At 39.5% G+C, this 24,649-nt stretch overlaps 1 protein-coding gene across 4 annotated transcripts in view; it reads left to right on the forward strand.

The window, feature by feature from the left end:
• The window catches only part of LOC139144249 (epidermal growth factor-like protein 7), a 70,715-nt gene that overhangs the window by 39,051 nt on the left and 7,015 nt on the right, over positions 1 to 24,649 (forward strand). For 2 of the 4 annotated variants that reach the window (XR_011554793.1, XM_070714916.1), the window contains exon 8: positions 19,681 to 19,803. The exons of 1 other annotated variant lie outside the window; for it this stretch is intronic. Coding sequence is in view for 2 of the 3 variants with exons in the window: in XM_070714916.1 (XP_070571017.1) it covers positions 19,681 to 19,803 (123 nt within the window). In the remaining variant the exon portion in view is untranslated. Of the gene's footprint in view, positions 1 to 18,043; positions 18,235 to 19,680; positions 19,804 to 24,649 lie in introns of all 4 variants that reach the window. One more of the 4 variants, XM_070714915.1, reaches the window with a different exon arrangement.

A 24,649-nucleotide genomic window follows, 5' to 3' on the forward strand; every position in this document is an offset into this window, starting at 1 on the left:
AGAGGCTCATCATCTCCAAGAATATGGGTCCTTCGATTGATTCGCGACACAGGTAATCGATTTATCTTTCAGGCAGACGGAAATATTTACGTAAAGATGTGATTAATTTTCTTTTTTTCTTCTACTATATACATTACACGAAAAATGGGGTACGATAGACATTATTACCGACTTTCACCAACCGAATACCGAATGGAACGAAGTCAGAAAGAACTCATCATGTGATTGCTCATAATCCAACTGTGGCAGATCCAGGCCAGACACTTAACATACGATGTCCAAAGTTAGAAAGCGGAGTAGTACTAGTTCCTAACACTTTCGACCTGGTTTTTGATCTCGAAGTAACAGGAGATGAATATAACCGAGTAGTTCAAAATGTTGCAAAAAATTTGGTGGAGCGTATGGTTCTCACATTTGAGGGGCAGCAACTTTTCAATTTGAATAAATATAACCTTATTGAATGTTATCGCGATCTCTTCAAACATAAAAAGGAGAGAACGAACATGACACTGTACGGAATTCAGAACGAAAATCTAAGAAAATTGAGAAGTGGCGCGACCGATGCAGATGCCGCCGTCGTGGACGATAAGTTACTTTTCGACACATATAAAACAAAATATGCTATTCGTCTGACTCATCCCCTCATAACAGGTCATGGAGTTGCATATCCATAAGCGTTAGGGAGTCATATTGAATGGGAAATTACGTTTGCACCCGCCTCCCAATTACTTGTCAGTAATCAGGTTGTTACAGCCAATTATAAATTAAAAAACATTCAAATGGAATACGAAACAATAACTGACCCCGAACTCGCGAGGTCAACTGCTGGTTATTACAACAGTGGGAAAAGTTACCTTTACGAGCATATACATTATTTTAGAACAATCCCATTCAAAGAATCGGACACGGTTATCAATGAAAATATAAATGTACCACGACGTAGCATTAGAGGTATCTTATTACTCTTCACTAAAAATCAGAATCAGACAGAACTGAACAGTGAACTTTTCTTTAACCCATCCATTGAATCTGTGTCTGTAATGATGAAGGCATTGCAAATAAAGTGTACGCTCAGAAGATGATACCAAGACAATTTTGGCGAGAGGTGCGACGGTATTTTGCTGAAGATAAAGATTGGTGTGAAATTGATATAGATGAGGTCGATTATTTGAAGAATAAATTCTGTCTGTTTATCGATCTGCGTAGTTTTAAAGATATTGAGTTTCATGGAAATGGTCTTAAAGTAATGAACACAAAGGATGGAATACAGCTTGAGATCCTGAAGAAAGATGCCTCTGAGATGGGAGAGCCTCGTGGGGTGGCGACGACGCTCACAATGATAATATATTTGCTCACGTTTATGTTATTAGCGATGCCCAGGTCACTGTTGAAAATAGTAGATTAAAGTCTTTACAATTTTAACCATGACCCGTCATTCCTATCGGCCGTGTTTCTGCCAGCCATTCGCCCGTGTCCAGATTGTATAACTGCACACGTTTGATATCATTTGGTGCCATCATGATTTTACTACGCTTTTCACTACGGATTTCTCCAGCCTTTTTCCGTACAAACTGTACAAATTGTGCCGGCTCCGGCTTCTTCCCAGTTTCAAATAGATCTTTATAATCTTCAAAGTTCAAATGTTTTCTAACACAAACATCTTTCACCCCTTTATTTTTTTTCGTCTCCGAAGTTGGAGTTCGAAAAGCATACACTTTCGAGCGTATGCCGACAAAATCAAGAATAGGTACACCATTCAACTCATCTTTAAATTTACCTATCACTTTTTTATTAATCTTCGGAAAGTTGGCCCCACTCATCCCACTAGTATCATATATAGACTTCTCACCATTCTTTTCAACATCTTCTCGGACTATATCATTGAAAGTTACGTCCGGGTCCGGGATCGGTACACTGTAAACAAAACTGTCAGTATCCATGTAGGCTAATCGTATTCCAGGGAACCGTACCCGAAAGTAATTGTAATGCGTCTCATACATAAGCAGCTTAGAAAGTTCAAGCACCGCCGCGCCAATGAAAACTGGTTTTACATATCTATGCTCATCCGTTTTCAGTTCCAGTAGGACACTGTCGCAGGAATCACCATCCTCTTCGGAAGTTATGAAAGTTATATGTTTCATCTTTGGATTATACTTCTGAATCTTTTTACGTCCACTATCCGTGCCGTTCCAGTCCGAAACAAATTTAAAGTCTCTGTACTTTCGAACATCCTCTATTGTCTTACCGAACATTGCATTATTCATCAGCTTATAGAAATTCTTTTCAAAATCTGTCCTCCCCTTTGTCCTCATTTTAGTGTTAAAGTCAATATATTTCGCGAGACATGGAGCCTCATCGAAAGCAAGCACCCGATAAATCTTTTTCAATCTCATTCCCATCCGAAGATAGAATTCCAGCAACTTGTAGTGTAAGACGTATCTCTCTCTGTCCAACACACTTGTAATCAGTCGAGTGCCCTGCCTCGGAAATTCATAGTGATGCGGCGCTAATGGCAAATCGCTGTGTTCTAGATGTAATTCGGCTGGATATTCTAAGTCTACTTCTAGAAAACTTGGTGGAAAGGTGGAACCAGGTCCCCACCCTCCGGAACCCGCTCCCCCCTCTTCTTCCCATTCCTCCCACTCTTCCATCGTCATCCAATGAAGTCCGCCCGTAGGCATTGCCTGACTCATTGCCCAGCCGTAGAGATTGTTTGCATCGAGATATTTTATTTCGGTCACCGGCTTCTCTGGATCCCAGTTCCCATCAGGCTCATCTGTTGCATAAGCAGGATGATTTGTCTGTAAGTAATGAATATTACACTGGCTGATACCGCCTCGAATTCCCCTCTGTACGAAATTCATCTGCTCAGCATCTTGAATGAGCCCAAATTTATTACCTGTGTAAAGTAACATAGCATCCCATGTCAAGCCGGGCGCCGACATGTAATGGGCCGGATCTAACTTATATGCTTCTAAACATGTGTCACGGAAATTTTCGAATATATTTGCAAGAAGTAGAACGTCCGTCTCACAATAGAATTCCATATAATCACGAATCGTCTTACATTCAACTTCGTCCCATACTCGCAAAGCATGTTCGTAATCGGACTCTGAAATCCCCTCTTCCGTCAATTCGCTATAAAATTCCCCCCTCTCCGGGAGCTCCTCCTCTCCCAGTCTGTCAACCGAGTCTAATATTCGTAGGGGAGAAACCTTTCGCCCTTTGAATGTTCGAGTACGAAAGTGGTACCGTCCACCCATCCTCCGGCACAGTTTTTGCCAACTTCGCCAATGACCCCATCATCAACTGAGCACTGTCCATAAACTTTATAGAAAAGAAACGTTTCTTTATCTCCCTCCCCCCTCCGGCAACAACAATTGAGGCGTGAAAAATAAATGTTTTCGAGAGACCCATAATTCCACCATTGCCCGTCTTAGCTATGATTTTAGGCTCTGGTCCGGTACCCCCATCATCTATTTCATGTAATTCTTTCAAAATAAAAGAACCATCGTATCCCTTGAGGTTGTGAAAGTAGATAGGAATGGTTCTCGACGGACGGCACTTTTCACAATAAAAAGTCGTTCCGTCTTGGTATCCTGCCGGCTCTCCACATGCAATACAGACTGGATTGCCGTAATTAGAAGGATCCCCCATCGGTTTTATTTTCCAATAATACGATTTCGAATAATCCTCAGCCCGTTCTTTCATATCCTTCAGAAAGTCTGTAACACAGGAGAGCCCGGTGAATGTTCTTTTACCATAAACTTTTGGCCTCGTTCCGAAGGGACCCACCCACCGTTCCACCATAACATACGAAAGACAAATTGGAATGTGTCGGCCGGTCCCCTTCTCAATAATTGCCTCAGTATCTGCATAGACGACGTAGGGACACACCACCTTCTTCCGATGTCCTTCAAATTGACATACTTCCTTAGGAAAAACTGCAAAGCCAGTGTCTGTTCCACAATACATCTCATGTTCTTCCAACTCTCCTGTTGACGCAAATCCTTTTCCACAAACCGTACAAATACACTTCCGTCTGTGCACATTCTTATGATTTTTATTAGAATTAAGAAGGCGATTTTCCGCAGTAATTGGTACGAAGTGGGCCCCGCCGTCTTCGCCGACTATTAGTAAAATTTTCGCAGTCTGGACGGTTCCGGGACGGGTTCTGTTAGGAGCTCCGCTACTATAAAACACAGTTATGCCGGACGGATCGGGATCGGACTCGTAGATCTGAAATACTTTGAGTCTGATGCTCGGATTTTGTCGCTCAAAACGCTCGAAAATAGTATCATTGGCGGGTGTTGGAATGGTATTCCATCCCAACAGTAATCGGCCATAAATGGAGTGTACGTATTCCAGTGCTTTCTGGTATTACCAGCCTTCTTTTTACGAAACTGGGGGTCGGCCAACTTTAAACTTGCCACGACGGCATACTGGAAGCAATTCTCGGCGCCTCTGAGTAGCACAAGATCGCTCACACATTCTTATTTTTCAACCATTCCGGCAGTTGGACTGTGCCAGCCCCGAGTAGTACTTCTACCAGTCTTACTTTAAATTTAAGTATCTCCTCGAGAACTAGGCCGGAACCCTCACAGCTTCAGTTTTATCAAGCCATTCTTTGTAGTCTTTTACTAATTGTTCTTTCACTGCCGCCCCTCCCTTATCTTTTGTGTATATACCCCCTTATAGTTAACATAGTGTGTGCGATTTTGCACACTTTGATCTTTTGGATTTGAAAATTTGACTTCCATTTCTGTAAAAACACGGTACATCTTTCTTTCTTTGGCCATACCTTCAATATCGATCTTGACGATATCCTTGACTCGCTTGACTTCGTAGGAAAAATCTTTTTCTATAACTACACCTTTGAATGTCCTCCGTAAGCGACGTTTTTTTATGCTGTAATGCACAGTAAGTCTCCTTGGAATAAACTGCGGCGGCACATCCTCCCATTTCTTCACCAATTCTTCTCTAAGATCATTGAAATCTATCCATGGTTTTTTACCGAAGGGATTTTCTAGAGTAAAACCTTGACCTGAAGAATCTGTTAAATCTGTGTGAGTCATGGTATACAGGTAATTCTGAGTGTCTAGCCCTCTATTTAAATCGAGGTTAAGTATATCGACCAATTGGTTTATCTTATATTCATTCACGATTGGATCCATTGTACTGACCTATATATATATCATAGATATTTTCTTAAAAGAAAATATCTATTCTAATTCATCAAAATCCACTATAATATTTTTGCCAGCATTTATTTGTTTATATATCTCGCCTAATCTTTCTAAGTCGACTAGTTCTTCCCTATCTTGAATTTCTGGTTTATTAGGCGCAGCACAAAATAACCTCTCAACAGTGAAAGAAAGAGCACGTTTATTTAAGCGCGGTTTAAATGCTAAGAATTCTATCTTACTACCTTTCCGGATATTACGAGGTACAATAGCAGGATTTTCTCGGACTGGCAATTGGCTCACTGCTTTAAAACCGCAGTCAATTTCTTGAACCATATCAATACATGTAGCGAAATCGTGAGCCCCTCTTTTAAACTGAAATTTAAAATACGCAACTGGCTGCGCCCCGCTCCCTCGCTTCTGATACACTTTAGATGGATTGTAAAATCCAGTAGTATTCTTGGAGTGAGCGGCCAGGCTTAGAGCATAACTTTAGCAGTAGATGCATCGAAACTTTCACCTAGGGTACGGAATATTATTAAATCAGGTAAACTTTTGAAGACTCGGTTGCCAACGGACACACACCCATCGCATGTAGCAGGATCTCTAGAACCGTACTTAGGTCCGATGTTGAAAACTACTTCTAGCTCACTGTCTACATATATAATAGGATCTACCAAAGATTCACCAAATATGAGTTTGCCGTCACTGATTTGAATATTCTCTTCTCCGGTTTCAAGTATTTTTATTGCATCTGAAATAGAAAGGATTGTCATTGTCTTATCGTATATATCTTAATAAAAATAATTTTAAAAAATTTCTATGATATAGTATCCCCAAAATGTCATACATATTCATAAATGGACCAACTGGAAGTGGTAAGAGTTACGATGCAGTAAATTTGAAAGAAGAGGGAGTTGCTACGATGACTCACGTACCAGAATTTGACACTAGTTTTTCCAGCAACATTGCCGACTTTTATAATGGGCGTGTCGTTGTTTCGATTGCTGATTTTCAGAAACAGTTTATAGAACATACTCTTAATTTACAATATCAGGCTTGGGTGAGGGAGGAGTGGGAGGGGTACACCCCTTCAGAACACTACATTATTTGTGACTCTTCCATAATTCAACATCTGACTTTTTCTCGAATCCGGGGCGTTTCCACGGAATGGGAAGAAAAAAAGATTGTTTCTAGAGCATTTGACCATTTACCCAGTTTCATTATCATATTCAAAGATATGCCTTGGGATTATTGCAGGCGGAATGTGTTGACTCGAGCCAGGTCGTACGAAATAACCGCCTTAAAAGAACTAGAAGAGATTCACAACAAGTTCAAACAGACTTTCTTAGAAATTTGCCACGACTACAGGCTTCCATGTTTGGTAATTCGGAACGCTCTTACGCCTGAAGTTCTCAAGAATATACTTAATCCAACAATTGATACCGAGACAGTCGGACCAGTAGATTTCCACAAGCTTTGACTTTGGAATTGCATGGAGCAGCGGCAGCCAAGGATTTTTAATAGACGGTTTCAAGGAGGAGGAACTTGAAAAAGCGTACTTCCCACCTGGTCAAGAACAACTAGAACAACCTCGAGTCTCACTAAAGAACCTACACAAACTTCTTAACGCTTGTGAATCTGTGTGTGCTTATAATGCTCCGTTTGACCTACGAGCACTTGACATTATGAAAAGGGGGGACTTTGAAGTTACTTGTCTATGGCTCATGTCAGTTGTGTACATTATACTTCAACCAGAACTTATAGATAAAGCTGAAAAAGGGGGACTCGAAAGAACGGACTGTGGTAACATGAGAAGTCGTTTTGAAGATCTTGCAAACTTAATATGTTCAGGAACTGAGATACCACCTCATCCACATACTGCCGAAAAAGATGCAATAAGTGAACATTACTTACGACAGTACATGATAAATACTTGGCCAGGTGGGTGGAAGAATAATGGTAAACTGACACTTTCGGCTTTCAAGAAATTAAGACTTTTTCCATGGTACTTACTGAATAACTTTCGTAAATACTTACGTTAGAACTTACGTAGTACTTACGTTAGTACTTGACAAGTACCAGCACAGGAACTTACGAAGTTCTTATAACATTTTCCTCTGGCTCCCAACTATTGAAACTTTCCGGATAACCTTTCCATTTTATCAGATAGTATTTCTTTCCTCTAATTTTTTTCGTCTTCAAAATTCGTTCTACTCTGTACAGCTCGTCGGCTCCAGCAGCGCTCTGAAGTTCATCAGAATAGAAAGTGCCGAGTATTTCCTCTCCATTCAGATCTTTTATTTTGTAAACTGGCTTTGTTCCCAGTCCAGCCGTGTACACAACTTTTGAAACCACGAAAATCTCCTCTGTCCAATTTGGTAAATATCCTTTCTTAAAAGTGGTCTTGTATTTTGTAATTCGAACCCGTTCTCCCGGCTTGAATTCAGGGTCAACTCCCCCGGCTGCCAACTCAGGGTAGAGTGTATAAAATGCCTGCCAATCGTTCTCCTCTGTTACGTCCCTGGGTTTCATTTTGATACTTCCGTGAACGGTGTTATTGTAATTCTCAAGAAGTTCTGGTAGAATAGAAAGCCATTCTCGTGTCTGTCTGTATGTAAAGTATTTCCACATCATCGTCTTAAGAGTCCGATTAAAACGTTCAACAACGCTAGCTTTTTTGTCACTGTAGGTGTGAAACCAGTGAATTCCCGCCTCCTCCAACCACCCCTGCATTTTTCGGTTCGTAAATTCCCGCCCCTCATCTGTCTGAAGTTTGTCAGGTTTCCTCCCGGATTTCTTAATTATGTCTTGTAGCGCCTGTAACGTGTGATCAGCCGTTTTTGACTGTATCGGCCTGGCCCATGCGTATTTACTGAGTACATCGATTACTGTTAGCATGTATCGAATGTTACGATTCTCTTTTAGGAACGGGGGAGGGAATTCCACGAGGTCAGCCTGCCACTGTGAGTCTATCGATGTTACAAAAACAGGCCGGCCCGTAGCACGAGTACGAGGTACCGGTTTATGTAGATTATAAGTTAGCTGAGTTTTTAACCACTCCTGCACCTCTTTCTTAGTAACTTGGAGTCCGCTGGCCCGTGCTGCGTCATATAATTTTTGTACACCTCCAAAACCAGTTTTTGGGTTGTAATATAATTCTCTAAGAGTGCCTTCAGCTTCCATAATTGCTATATTATACGAAAAATTTTATGTCGCACGGATTCCGTAAACGAAATACTAGTTTACTGAATGGCCTACTTTTCAATTGCTTGATTAGACCCACGGCTTCCCGTTCTGACAACTCCATTCCATAATCTTTTATAATAGTTTTGTTGTCTATCTTTTTCGGTGTGTAAAATAGTACTAACATCTGTATGTTTTCCCTAAACGTTTACTAATACTAGTATATTGCTGAGTCAGAACCCAGACAGAAAATCCTTTATGTCTTCCACTGAAACCAAGTTCGACTAAAGCGTCAGTGCGCTTCTTTATATCTTTGGACGCGGCGCAGTCGTCGAGTACTATTAAAGTGTTCGTGCGGGCCCATTCCTTATATACGTAGGCTAGTGTATCACTCACAGCATCGAGTCCGACTGGAAATATAAACACATTATCTTCAGCGAAAATGAATCTTCTATTATACGCTTTATTATCCATGAATGTCGGGCAAATGAAAACATATATTCGAATTTCCTTAAGTACGGACCGGTGAGGAGGTCCAACATAAATTCTGTTTTGCCAGAATCTGTCGGTCCAGTTATAATCATGTTGAATGGCGGGTTTACGTATATTGACATTTCCTCTGGATCTATATACTGTACATAAATGTAATGAATATTGCTAAAGATAACAAACCGATTTTACCATATTCGTGAATAGGGTCTGCAGATGCTGCCCGTTCCGGGGGGAGGGGGATCCTCCGACTCGTATCAGTCGCTCCTCTGACCCCTCCCGAGGGGTCATCCTGCCACTTCACAGGATCCTCCGCCTCCCCCCCTCCTTCCATCTCGTGTGTAGCACTTTCTCGAACTTCCGTGTTTATATCACCGTTCACTCCGAACACCATAGATTCTGTTGCGTATTGCAATTCATTATTATAACCTGAGATTAAAGGGCCTGAAAGGATGACCATCTCAGATGGTAAGAGAAGTAAATGATTGGGTGCGAAACTGCCATATCAAGTTTGACACCAGTATTCATTATTGTGTCTTGATATCGCCTATAACTAATTACTTTGTCGGTATTACGAATTTCATCTTCGAGGAGAACGCCGAATTCTTTTCTTACTTGCACTGCACTGCCAGTATCACCTACTATGGTACTGCGAATATTCGCTTGTGCGCCGAGTATGCAATATACGTAGGCTTCAAGGCTTTCATTGAGGCGGGCTAGGCCAGCCTTTGTCAATCCTGAGTCTCCCTTCAGAGGAATGAAACTATTATATTGTCCCTCCGATCCATCATTTCGGAAGAAATAGTAGTGTGGTCGGTCTTTGTCGGGCAGTACATGTTTTTTCTTTCCAAAAATGGTATGTGTATAGAAAACGCCTCCGTCGGAGGAGAGGAAAAAGTCATGACCGTTGTATATCGCTTTTGGCTGTCGAACAGGCCCACGATCAGTGTAATATTCATAACCATAACCAAGACCTGAGTTTTGGCCTTTTCGATATCGAAAGTCGGACTTCGTTGGGCTTATATTTCCAAATTCTGTACAGAGAAGTTCATATTGGACGAGATTGTACGGATTGTCGCCCGCTTTGAAGGTGGGGTATCGTCTGGAAGTGCAACGCCCATTCATGAAGAATACGACGTATTGTAAAATATACATGGAAACGGCAGAATGATCGTATTTGCGGAGGAAATTTCCCTTCGGAACCAAAGAGATGGGCGAATGATATACCACAACCAGTAGTGCTACACCATACAGCGAAATTCAGTTGCTGGTCCCAGTATTTCATGTTTGGTCCGCCAGCCAGACATTACTTTCTTTCGCTGATCGATGAGTGATTATGTTATCTTTAAAATATCCCGTGGATGAAAAGTAAATTTTTCTGTCGGCGTTACATATATTTCTAAGTCCATGAGAATAGGTTTTATTCCTCCGTTTGGATTGGAAGGAATATCAGAATGCTGTACTGTCGGTATGCTCGTCTTGTTCAATTGAAAAGCAACTGGGAATGCGTCTGTACTCATTATTCGTGTTTCTATATACAGATAGATTTAAATGGAGGAGAATTTTCCATACTTCGGAATTGTACTAACATTCCAGACCATGTTAATATATATTTCGGATTCAGGTTTAAACGAATTTTTTATTTTTTACTAAGAATAGATAACATACTGCAAACAATGGAGAATTTAATAAAGTCATCGGCAGCGGCAAATATGGCAGCGCATTCCGAAGGGCTCGAAGCTCGCAGCGTCGGACGCTCGATCCATAATAGAGACGAAACGTGAAAAAATACTCTGTGTCATCGCAAGTGGCCAAAGTAAGTTATTTTTTGGTAAGGAGATTTCAGTTGCGGATGTAGAAAAATGGGCAGATGAAACGGTGAATAAAGCATTTAAAGTCTATGAAGCGAAATACAGTTCTCTTATAAGTGATAATATCACTCAAAGTTTCATAGATCTAGGAGCCCGTGCAATAAGTCAGGTAGTTCCAATCGATGACCGAGATAACTATGCCACTGATCTTAAAAAGGATTTTATTCTAAACAGTGAAATAAAACGATTATCAGGACGGATAGCCTACACATGGGGGCCCATGATTGCTCTAGTTTCCACCAGTTTAATTACGGGTAAACATTTAAATTTTAAAAAATCGGGTTTAATATAGTACCTGAAATAAATGGATTCAACTTCGCAAACGGTTCCGACTCAGCAAACGACTCCGTCAGAAGCCCCGCCGACGACGGGGCCGGACCACAAACGGAAACGACTCCGTCAGGGACTCCGTCAGAGGCTCCGCCAGGGACGATCCTACCACCAACACCGACACCTCCGACACAGCGCAACGTAGAGAAAATTTTGTTACCGACGAAGCATCCAGGGAGAGTTGCTGCGGGCAGGCGATTAGCGGAATGGAACAGGCAAAACAAGAAGAATAAACTCCAAGTAATGAAGGGGGAGGGGAGGAGGGGAGCGATGCGGTAGCGAGCCCTTTTCTGGACCCCTCTCAGAACCGTTCCGACAGGGGTTCCGGGGGGAGAGTACCACAACAGTGTGATAGCTCACGCGATAATAAATGGTATAATAAATGTTATCTTGTTTTAGGAATTGTGGGAGTTTCATTGACTGCATTAGGGCTATATTGGGGGCGTGTTCGACATAATTGTCCCCCCCGGAAAGATGAACCGCTTCAGAAAGCGAAAAAAACAGAGTCCGTAGCAGCTCCCTCCAGAACAGTTCCAACAGGGGTTCCGAGGGGAGGGGAGGGAGAGGGGGGACCCAGCTCCTCTACATTGTATGAGATGGATTAACTCCATAATTATTTTTATTTTTCTATTTTATATACTAGTCAGCAATCATGGATACTAAAACAGTTGTAAACACAATGTACGATGGTATTGTAATCGCAGGACTTACGATGGGATATCTAATGATCTCCAGCAAATTTTTGAAGATGGATATGGGCGATCCAAGTCGACCAAATTTGACTCGCTTGGCAAAATTAGGCGGTGCGACTGCTGCCGCGGTTGCGACAAAAGATCTCCTTGAACAGAAAAATATTATTCCTGCAGAACCTTATACTTTGTAATATATAATATATATATATATATATATAGACCTTCTGAACGGACCTTTGGAGAGTCACAAAATAATAATATTATTATTCCTACAGAAACTTATACTTAGTAATATATATCAACATACAGTTAGCTATGGCTTCAGCTATAGGAATGACAGTTCTCGGTGCTGTATTAAATGCAACGGCATTCACAGGAGGAAATATTATCGGACAAAAGCTTTCTGGGAATGGTGAGGCTCTTATTGAAGAGAAAGTCCGACATGATAAAGCATTAGAAAAATTTGAACATGATCGCAACGTCTGGTCAGAAAAAAGATTACTACAGGCTGACTGGGAAAGAGAAAATCGGGCAAAGGATGCACATGCTGCGGTAGAATTAAGAGATACAGATGCAGAAATCCTAGAAGAAGCAGAAGCGGTGCAAAGCCGTTCCGAAGGGGCAGTTCAATTCTCAGATTATTATCAGCCAAGTCAAGAGCAAAAAAAATATGAGATGATCTATATTGCTGGAGGATTGGTCGTGGGATGGTTTATCTTCCGATAGGGTTCCTTCGGAACGCACCTGTAGGTGGAACGACTACAATAATTCAATACAAAAGCTAGTTGGCCAGTTATTGAAATCGATCATGTTTCCATCCTGATCTGTTATCCAGATACGCATTGAACTCATATGGTCTGAACCTTTTCTCAATGACATGGAAATTGAGCCGTCTTTAAAATTATAGGTGACCTTTTCACCTATTTCTTTTGTATCCTGAATGGGAAGTGTTTTTAAAGAGTCTGATACTACTCCCTGTACGTATTCGTCAGAGCCCAAGCCAACATAACTTCCAGTAAAATCAACAACATCTGAATGAACTATGTATTTAGTGACTGTTAAGAAATCTGCTCGCTTTGGACTCATAGTACTTTTTGTCACGGGGTTGTTCTCAGGTTTATCTGAAAAGCCGACGACGTTGGCAAAGCTACCTGTGGCATTGAAATAGACTTTAATATCTTTCGCCAAAGTTAGAAGAACGTGGCCTGTCGGCAGATGTTTTTCAAAATTAATTTTTTGCTTCAATCCGATTGCTTTGTTTAACGTATCGATATTGTAGTTACCTGGACGTATTGATTTAGTCTTCTTTGGTTGGTCACCTTCTTGGTATTTTAATACATTATTCGTCGATGTTATGTTATGCCATGAATTGTACAGTCCACACTCTAGCAGCCTTATCTTCGTAAACTGTGATATGTCAATGCAAGGGTTAAAATACATAGTAACCGGTTTGCCTGTTTTGCTTTCAATCTCAATGATCATCGTTGTACGTTGTATATTATTACAAGGTATTATTTATTTTTCACTGTATATAGGTTAATCATGTCTGGTCCAAGTAACTCCGGTCTAGGTGTAATTCGTGTACAAAATCTTGAGCTTGAAGATTTAAGTGATGTTAAAGTGAACAATAATACTAAGATAGCTACTAATCATAATAAGGATTATGTCCTTCGTTACAAGGACCGCGAAAAATATTTCGTTTTAGCCGCGGCGCCCCACGAGCATGCTGTAGAATTTTCTGAACTTACAGACATTGATGAAACCGTAATTGACGCCACAAAGGCTTCGAATGATCCTACTCCTTTTGCACTGACATGGAATTCGACTAGTCAGAAATTCATGCCTTATAATGTACCGCGTAACATCTTAGATATATTTGGATAGTGAAATTAGTGGTGGAGTTGCTGAACTGCCAGGAACTCCAAATGTTATTTATTTTGATAGCAATGTTAACAAGTACAAGTTGCTAGATTTTCGTAGTTGGCTTACTCCTACGAATCCATACATTGCACTTCTTGGTATACCGATTCACCTTAAAATTAGTCCTCTTAATACAATAATGAAGGCAGATAATACACTAAGAAGGTGGATAAACGAGGGGGAGAATTATTGCTCGTATACAGCTAGCGGAGTTCCAGTAAGATTATTTTGGGACACAACTTTAAAGAAACTGGGTCTTAAAAGTGTCGGTGATGAGGCAGCTGAATTAACTTTACAGACAGTAAATCAACAGATGACTGATAATATGAAAATACTTCAACATGGTACAGTTCTCATTAGATTGTGTAAAGTTAGCTACGGGAGACGAGTTTGACGATTTGGTGGATATTATGCTATGAAAACAGATAACAGAACAACTTGTGATATTATTATAAGTATTGATAAAGATCGTAATGAAATGAGTATTGAATGTTTTGTTGGAGGGAATAGAGTAGAGAATGACTTAGGAACTACATTTGTACGTAGAGATAAAAGAGTGAACACTTTAGATATCAGTACCATTCATCTGAAACGACTCATTTTGTTTGAAGTAATGGTCTTCCGACATATTTTAAGTTCAGAGGAAATTACTAAAATTTTATCTATCGGGTGAACAAGTTAACTAGAGTCGTTCAGAAAAAATTCCACAGAAAATTTTCTGAAAACTGTAGAATGGCAGACATTGAACATGACATCACAAGTTGCTAAGCAACTGGAAGGGTATTGCAAAAGCGGTATTGCGAAATTCCCTACCGGAAAGTTCCTGCCTGAAAAGGTATTGCGCAACAGTGTTCCGGTAGGGTAGGGGAAAATCTCGTTCCGACGACTCCAACGGACCAGCCAGCAGATAAAATTCACATCCAGAAACGAGACCCGCACCTTCGGAACTGTTCCGGTACGGGTTGAAGAGCAGACCGGCTCCGGTACGGCTCAGTCAGAATCTATCTAACAAATGAGAGAGAGAATAGAATGTCGTTCCGTTTTGATAGTGGGGGTGAGTCATAGCTAGTGTATTGCGCAAGTCCAGGCCTGACTCAGCAGGGAATTTCCCTGCTTAGTTCAGGACAATGCACTGCTGCGTCAAAATTGTTGTGCGTACGTGAGTTCATAGGTCACCCTACCTGCAGCTTTCACATACATGTCTATATATACCACGGAATTCCACACTGGATTATTTTAGATAACCATCTGTTACCCATATCAGTGGCAAAGCCCGTTCCGTCTCCACGGTTACCGCATATTGGAGCAGTTCTGGGGAATTATTTTTTAAATATATATTGATGTTAGGTGTAGGAAAAACAAGATGTTTTGTATAAAAAAACAAGATGTTTTGTAGGAAAAACAAGATGTTTTGTATGAAAAAACAAGATCTGACCCAGAAACCAAGACATCCTTACTACTCGCGTAATATGTTTGCTCTCAAATCACGCTCGGACTATAGGTACAGCCTTCGCAATACGCGAAAGAAAAAAGAAAGAAGGAAAAAATATCAATTTCATCAAACAGGAGTTTGCTGAGTTGATCGATTGAAGTTTTTGCTGCGTTGATTTACTGAAGTTTCGGAGTCATGTCATCTTTCGAGAATGATTTGGCTACTGACCGCCATGCATACGGTATTGGTCCCGTACATAGGGGAAATAATCATCAAAAAAGTGATAAACATAAACATTAAGAATAATCAGAAGCTGGCAATTTCGTATGTTGAAATCACGAATTACCAATTTGAACATTGACTGAGAAACACGGTCAGGAAAATGGTAGGAAATAGGTGAACGACACGGCGTCTTGGTCTTTTATACCCCCCCCCCCCACCGGGGTTTAATAGCAGTACAAACAAATGCACGGGTCAACCGCGTATGGAAATGCACGTATTTCTATGAGCGTCTGTGCATTTGGATTGTCGTCAGTATCGTGGTTCATTCGATTTTCAGGTTTTCACCAAATGTATGCAATTCGTCTCCCTCTGTGCATTGTGCAATTTTTCAAAACATTTTAGGGCTTACTCCAAAAGCGTTTAGCCCTAAATTTAGGGACGTTGATGGACCTTTGAAGAAAGAACGAGATAGGCCCGCTTCAATTAACTTGGCACTCCAAATGACGATACCTAAAGAGTTCATGTGGGACACACTAGACAGCGTCAAGCATGTCTTACAGTAGCATTACCTCTGCTGCTGAGCTGGCCTGGTTGGGGGGGGGGGGGGGTCGGAGGAATTGCTTAAGAAACTCCAAAATTTCGAGTAACCCCTCACCCTGCCAACCATGACGTGTTTGAGTAGTCCCCCCCCCTCTCTGATACAGAAATTTTGAGTGATCCCCCAAAATAAAGAATTGGGAAAGTTAAATGTCTATGCAGTAAAATGGATTGCTGCTGCGACAGACCCTGTACAGACGCTGTTTAAACCCTGTGGTACAGGTCTGTGTCGGAAAGAGGTTCCATTGCTGTGACAGGGGCTGATGTATAGGTCTGTATCCAGTGCTCTGATGACATGCAGTGTTTTCCGTAGGATTTTTTTACAAAAGGGGACGAAGATGTTGTGCGAAAGCACCACAAGCGACCGCACAACGGGGGTCGGAGCTTATAAAAAAAGAGATTAAAATGGTGTTATTTGGTGGCACTTGGGGAGTATTTTTTTCAGATTTTTTTCTTATAAAAAACTCAGTGGAACATAAATCTGAGATAGTATAGAAAGCAGACGTTTCTCATGAATTTTCGGGCAAGTAATACTGAAAAATGTACTCAGTACTAGCCTCTAACATTAAAGGCTTGCCCCGTCGAATAGCTAATCATCCTCGTCTAAAGATCACAACAACGTGAAACACATAGTGTAATGAGATTTTAGTTTCCACTTGACACCCCTGTATTACGATATATATGTATATGTATATATATATATATATATATATATATATATATATATATATATATATATATATATATATATATCGAAGTATACAGATGTCCTCAAGGGAACTATCTGAGGATTGCAAGATGCATGAAACTTAAGTAATAGATTTCATTACTTTGTACTTGAAGTAATCTGTTTATTTTATATATATATATATATATATATATATATATATATATATATATATATATATATATATATATATATATATATATATATATATATATATATATTATGTGTGTGTGTGTATGTACATATACCGAGTATGAACATACATATCTCAAGCATACATATTGCTGTTCTTTACTATTATTGTTGTAATATTATATAGGGCTCAGCCCTTGGTGTCGCGCCAGGGGTTAAGATTGGCAATGTTATTTGTATTGATTCATGATAAACTGTAATTGTTACTTCATAAACGTTTATATGACAACTATGCCCAGTTTCCCTCTGATGAAAGCAGTTCACATACGTACACGACGTCAAACCCTGCAGCAGTGCAGGTATAGATTTTCTGTAATGTGTAAAATGTTGGACAAAAATTGTGGTAAGTTTTACCATGATAACAGCCTATTGTGTGAAACAAGGGACGTATTATGCCATCGTTACCATTGCAATGGTAACCGCACTGCCCACCTTCCACTTGCAAGCTGAAAACTAGAGCGTTCCGTCTAAAAACTGGAAATTTTTGAATCTAATTATTGACACAGGTGGCGCTTTTCTAAAATTCAATCCCAGAATTCTTTGCGTATGCCCCCCCCCCCGTTCATATGCACGACAGTTTTCTCACATTTTCTACTTTTTATGCGTAATATTAACGATATTTTGTATCAGCGACAAGGTGGATAATAACACTAACTGGCTAACAAAAGATATATTTTATAAATGGCATGTTGTAATATAACAATTTTCACGTTTTGTATTTGTTTATTTACGAGTACTCAAAGAAACATGGCGGCGCCCATGAAGGTAGGGTAAACTTTCGGTTAGTCGCATAGTATATTATAAATATGCGCATGCGTAGTCAGTAAGCCGCTGGCGTGACTATTAATTCATAACTTCACTAAATGCTTCGGTACATGTCAAAAAATTGAGTAGCCCCCCCCCCTTCTTGTTCTCCACTTTTGAGCAGCCCCCCCCCATTGTAGCTTTCTTTTTGAGTGACCCCCCCCCCTCAGATTCCTCCGACCCCCAAGGCCATAAATAATGACGGCTCCCTAAAGCATTAAAGCTAAAAGTATTGGAATATGGTTCAATGCTCGATACAGCAAAATTTTGGAGGAATATATTAAGGTTCAGACTAAATTTATTTAGGAACATCATGGGCAAATGCTGTGTTCACAAGGACAATTTGCATGCTTGTCAACAGTTAGATTCGCATATCAACACTGTATTTCGCCTTCCAGCTGTAGGACCAAGTGGTTGTTCTGACCAAGGGGCGCCCTCTAACGGCTATAGATTTCCAGATCCAGGCAATGACGGCTATGCTGGCGGTGACACCATCACATTTTCTTGTAGCGCCGGATACAATCGGACCGGAAGCTCTAGCAGTACCTGCATTGATGGGTCTTGGTCTAACGAACTCCAAGTTGTGGAGGTAAACTAAAAGTGACATTCTGAGTCTCACAGAAGATATCGATTCTACAAAGTGAGAGCACATGGACGCCAGGGAAAGACAAACAAACAAGCATGCAGACAAACAAACAAACAAACAAATAGATAAATAAATAAAACAAAAAATAAACAAACATACAAACATGCTTACAAATATTATAAATAAATAATAAATAACATACAGATAAATAAGATAAATAGAAACAAATAGATAAATAAACAAACAAACATAAAATATCATAGAACATTGAATAAATATCTACCCTGCCCGACAAAAAGCTAAAAATGCTCCTGCCCAAGCAAAATTATAATTTCTCCTGCCCTCAAAAAATCGCTTCCGGAATAGTTTGTTTGATGAATAGCTCTGTTGGCTACACCTGTATGGTGCAGAAATGAAACCACAAGCACCCCTGGGCTGGGTAGTCTGCTTGATCAATCAATCGTCTGCTTGATCTATCGATCGCGTGCTCTTTGCTCTTCCCGCCACAACTGCTACCCATCCCGTGAGTGCCTTTGGGCTAAACCCCTGCTATTTTGACTGTTGTATGAAAATTCACAAAAATATAGTTTGGCTTTGATACAATGTCACACTAGGTCTGTTCCTACTTGTAAAGGTTTGTACCTATTCTGCTATTTGTCATACACCAAACTTATACTCCACGGTAGCTCAGTTATCATGCTTTTCAACTGGAAAGGGAATTCGGTTTTTCATTTCTGCTTGATTTTGAAGAAATGTGATATTATATTCGTTTATTGGTTATTAACGACCGATTATCATATGTAATTTCAAATCAAAATATATTTGTCTGCCACGCTTTTTGTAGTCGTTGGCCAAGAAAGCGGCAACTTATATTAAGGTAATATGCACCTCAAAAGTCAAAGATTTAAACTTTTGCTCAAATTTTCCTCAAGGAATATGTCAACCTTTTCGCAATCAAGAATAAAAATCGGGGGTCACTGGTCAAATTTCGGTACTAGAGATATAAATAGCCCAAGATTTACTGATAATTGAAATTCAATATGGCCGCCAACCCTGTGTTAACTCTATGCAAAGTTTTCCTACACCGAAAGCTTTAACAACAACAAGTGGCCCAGATCAGAAGAGAATTATAAAATTTTGAAAATCTGAAGATATCTGTCCCCGAGACACATTCTACTAGTTCGCGCTTTGAAATTGAATAGGTTATACCTTTGCTCAAACTTTCCGTAAGAGAACTTTACGCCATTGGAGGAAATTGAAATTTTCGATTTTCACAAAAATAAGCCAGTGAAAACTTTATATACTCTGTGAACTTCAAAATGATAGCCCCAAGTGGTAGACCAAAACCAACTGATAAAAGATCGAGAGTCCAAATTGTACCTCAATCGGGAGTTTTCTACTCTGTCAATGTCATTCAATCTATCATTCCACTACTCCTTTTGCAAATAGATATCAACGAATGTAGTGGAAGTCATGGCGGCTGTGACAGTATCTGTACAAACACAATTGGTAGTTTCTACTGTTCATGCCCGTCTGGTTATACACTCAATGGGGATGGCAGATCATGCGATGGTAAGTTAATTATGATCACATTGTAATGAATATGTCCACTCCGTAATTTATGCCAAAGCAAAACAATCAGCAAGTCATTATAACTGTTTGTGAAATCCTCAACCAGGGCAAGTGCAGTGTGTCGTTGTTCAGTCGTGCACATTAATTCCCTAACTTCCGGAATGTGGTTTTCCCTTAGATACCGTGGAATGCGTCCTAAACGACGGTGGATGCAGCCATAGTTGTATAAACACACAAGAAACATACTCATGTGCTTAATAATATAATAATAATAATATTTATTGCTTAAAGCGCACTATACTACGGCACAGTGCCCTGTACATTACAATAAAATTACATGTAGATATGACATCAAACAAATTTCAGCAATATAAAATTACAGATAAGTACTATAACACTGCTTAACAAGTCATCGTTGATGACACAGTCCCCACTTGTTAATGGGTACTTTGATTACAGGTCCTTAAAGAGGATAGAGTCCTCTTCATTAGGTCTGTGATAAAAATACTTTGATACAGATGGCACTCAATGGCCAAGAATGAGTTCCATGGTGATGAAAACATAAAACCAATGTAGGGCCACTATCCTAAAGGTCATTAAATGAGTCAACTGGGAATTAGTTGACAGGATCTTGCAAAACATTTTTTCATACTATCCTAACACTAATAGATTATCACTGGTACCATATTTCATAAAGTTTAATGCAGTATTTACAACACTATGAGATCAACATCTGTATCAAGTTTCATCAAATTTGACGTTGTATTTGTGGATATATCATTCTAATTAGGAAAGTTCATTACATATGCAATTACAAATTAATTAAAATGACACTGATAAATGTCTTTTTCACTGTTAAAGCAATGTGAGCTTAACATCTGTACAAAGTTTCATGAAATTTGATGCAGTATTTCTTGACATATCAGCCTAATTATTAAACTTCAATAATTGACATGATACTGCTACATGATGTGAAACAAATTGACGAGCATGTATGAAATAGGTCAATGTCCTTGTACCAACTTTGAATGATACTGGTGGAAATATGTCTGAGTTATGGCTCAGTACATGAGAAAATCGTAACAAAATCGCCACCACGCAGTGATATTTGATCTTACTGTTTAAAAAATCAACACGTATATGTATGACATAAGTCAATGTCCAGGTACAAACTTTGAATAAAATCAGTTGAGACTTGCCAGAGTTATGGCTCTCGACATGAAAAAAACATAACAAAATTGCCACCATGTGGCCATATTGGACCATATCGAGAAACAAATCGACGTACATATGTATACTATAAGTCAATGTCCTTGTACCAACTTTGAATAAATTTGCTTGATACATGTCTGAGTTATGGTTCAGGACATGGAAAATCATAAAAAAATGGCCACACGGCGGCCATATTGGATCGTATCACAAAACAAATCAATGTGCATATGTATGACATAGGTCAATGTCCTTGTACCACCTTTGAATAAAATCAGTTGAGATATGCCTGAATTATGGCTATGTACAAGAAAAAAACATAACAAAATGGCCACACAGCAGCCATATTGGATCATATCACAAAACAAATTGACGTGCATATCTATGACATTGGTCAATGTCCTTGTACCAACTTTGAATAAAATCGGTTGAAACATGTCTGAGTTATGGCGCTGTACATAAAAAAAATCGTAATAAAATGGCCGCCTGGCGGCCATATTGGATCGTATCACAAAACAAATTGACGTGCATATCTATGACATTGGTCAATGTCCTTGTACCAACTTTGAATAAAATCGGTTGAAACATGTCTGAGTTATGGCTCTGTACATGAAAAAATCGTAATAAAATGGCAGCCTGGCGGCCATATTGGATCATATCAGAAAACAAATCGACGTGCATCTGTATGACATATGAAGTAATCCTTGTACCAAGGCATCATCTGCGTGAACGGACGGACGGACGCACGCACGCACGCACGGACATGACCAAACCTATAAGTCCCCCCGGACGGTGTCCGTGGGGACTAAAAAGATGAGTTGTAAGACAACGTTTTATAATAAAAGACTCACAAGACCAACTAAGACACTGAGCATCAAAAGAAAGCTCATTCCACAACAATGGGGCAGTAATTGAAAATGCGCAATAACCATAATAAACTGTAGTGCCCCTAGCGTCACGCCTGGTAAGAAGTATTGTGTTAGATGAACGGAGAGCACGCTCAGGGATATTTATAGCCACCAATGATGACAAATACTGTGGACATTCGCTACGAAGAATTTTGAAAACAAAAAGCAAAATTTGAACTTGATTTCGAATAAACACTGCAGACTCTAAACGACTTTTCGCGATCGTTGATGAGCTGACTGGATCGAAGAAGACCAGTGCAAAAATTCAGCCGACAAATGTCCATCCTAATGAGCTTAATGACACATTTTTGAAATTCTTCCAGCAGAGAGTAGAGAAATACAGAGAAGGCCTAGTTCCAGTTATTGACAATGCTATTTATCTTTTTCTCAACTGTTCGTTGTCATCTTTTAGTCTTGTCAGTGAAAATTATGTTTTAAAGTTAGTTTTAAAATCAAAAATCATATTTTTATCATATTTTAATATTGCGGCCATTTTATTACGATTTTTTATGTACAGCGCCATAACTCAGACATGTTTCAACCGATTTTATTCAAAGTTGGTACAAGGACATTGACCAATGTCATAGATATGCACGTCAATTTTTTGTGATATGATCCAAAAAGTCATCTTCTAAATCGTGCATTTTAGATATTTTACCAACTGAAGTTTTTAAAGATTGTATTTATGAAATCGCTCCGTTTTTAACTCACCTTTTTAACAGCTCGCTTTTATCAGGTACTGTTCCGCACGTTTTTAAAACTGCATTTATTAAGCCTTTGATAAAGAAACCTAGTCTTGATAACAATATTCTTAAAAATTATAGGCCAGTTTCAAATTTATGTTTTTTGTCCAAATGTTTAGAGCGTATTGTCGCGGATCAATTGAAAATCTATTTATCAGAAATAAATTGTATGCAAAATGCCAGTCAGCTTACCGTGCTAATCAATGTACTGAAAAAGCCTTGCTTAGGGTTCATAATGATGACATATGACAGCATTATATTCACGAAAGGATGTCATTTTGGTTATGCTGGATTTATCAGCTGCTTGTGATACTCTGGACCATGAAAATCTTCTCAATAGATTGCAGTGTGTCGTTTTGGAATAACAGATTCATCCTTACAGTGGTTTCGTTCCTGTTTAACAGGCCGTGTTCAACGTGTTTGTATTAATTCCACAATATCACAAGATGCTGTTCTACGATTTGGTGTCCCACAAGGTTCTGTCTTGGGACCTTTACTTTCAACTCTTTACACAACTCCTCTTGATGATATTATTTCTTGTCACGGCCTTGATTACATGCTTTACGCTGACAATTCTCAGATTTATGTTGTTTGTAATAGTCCAGACGATGTTAAGTTGGATCTTGAATTATGCATTGATAATGTGCGTCAATGGATGAGGTCAAACATGCTGATCCTAAATGATGAAAAGACTGAGGTAGTTCACTTTTCATCGCATTTTAAGAGAGATGTGACTAAATTCGACAGTCTCAAGATCGGTACTTTCGATGTTACCACGTCCATTACAGTTAAAGATTTTGGTGTTCTGCTCGATTCGAATGGTTATATGTCAAATCAAATAAATAAATAACACGTGTAAATCTGCCTTTTTTGCACTGTACAAAATCGGTAAAATTCGTTCTTTGATAGATATGCCGACCACAGAGATATTAGTACATGCTTTTGTCACCTCACTAGACTATTGTAATAGCCTGATGCACGGGATTCCTGACTATCAGCTTAGAAAACTTCAGTCAGTTCAGAATGCGGCCGCACGTCTCGTAACACGCACTAAGAAATGTGAACACATCTCACCTGCTTGCTATCTTAGACAGCGACCTGAGAAGCTGCAAAGGTGCCACATATACTTTTGTTTGGCAATGTCTCATCTTATTCTGTATCCTGTTTGTTCATCTTCCTCATGAATGTACATACTATCTTACAGGATGTCATTCACATAGCATAACAATCGCTCAATAAAACGATCAGTTTGATATGAGGGATAAGTTATGTAGTCCAGTTGCATGACAAGAACAAATTGTGTTTCTTTAAGTGGAATCAAGATGTCAGGAGTCTCAAGACAAAACTGGACATGTAAATTAAATTTTAGTATCTTTATTTGAACTTCTAACAAACACTCTCTCTCTGCTATCACCTTTCTCATCATTGATATCATCATGATACTTTCATCATCAGCATCATCATCATCGTTGTCTGAACAGATTGTGATCTTAAAATGTACAACTTCTAAATTTATCTACTGTTCGCTACGTCAAAACATCGATCTCCCAAGACAGACACCATAAGCGATTCTATGAATAGCAACCCTAATAGACATGCAGCTTAATTGTATGGACAACAGAAACTGGTTTAATTGTTATACAAAATAGTTTTCACTGTTATTTAAACAATAATGTACCCCCTCTTGGCCCATATGGATGAAAGCAAACTGTGCACTATATAATTTAGGAGGCGAAGCCAAGTACATTATGGATTACAAGAAAGTTGTGCTATGCCAACAAACAATACACTGTTGCAGGGTCCTTATTATTATGAAATATATCGGTCGCAGTACAAGTAAATGTGAACTGAAAAATTCGAAGTCCCGAGGGTCAATTATTTGCCGGGAGGGGGTACATTATTGCTATTAATTTATAGTTTTGGCGATGCCAGTGAATTTGTAGATGTAGAAAACATCTTGGGCCACAATGCTGGATAATCAGATAC

The sequence above is a fragment of the Ptychodera flava genome, chromosome 11 (genome assembly GCF_041260155.1).
Source record: "Ptychodera flava strain L36383 chromosome 11, AS_Pfla_20210202, whole genome shotgun sequence".
NCBI classification, from domain to species: domain Eukaryota; kingdom Metazoa; phylum Hemichordata; class Enteropneusta; family Ptychoderidae; genus Ptychodera; species Ptychodera flava.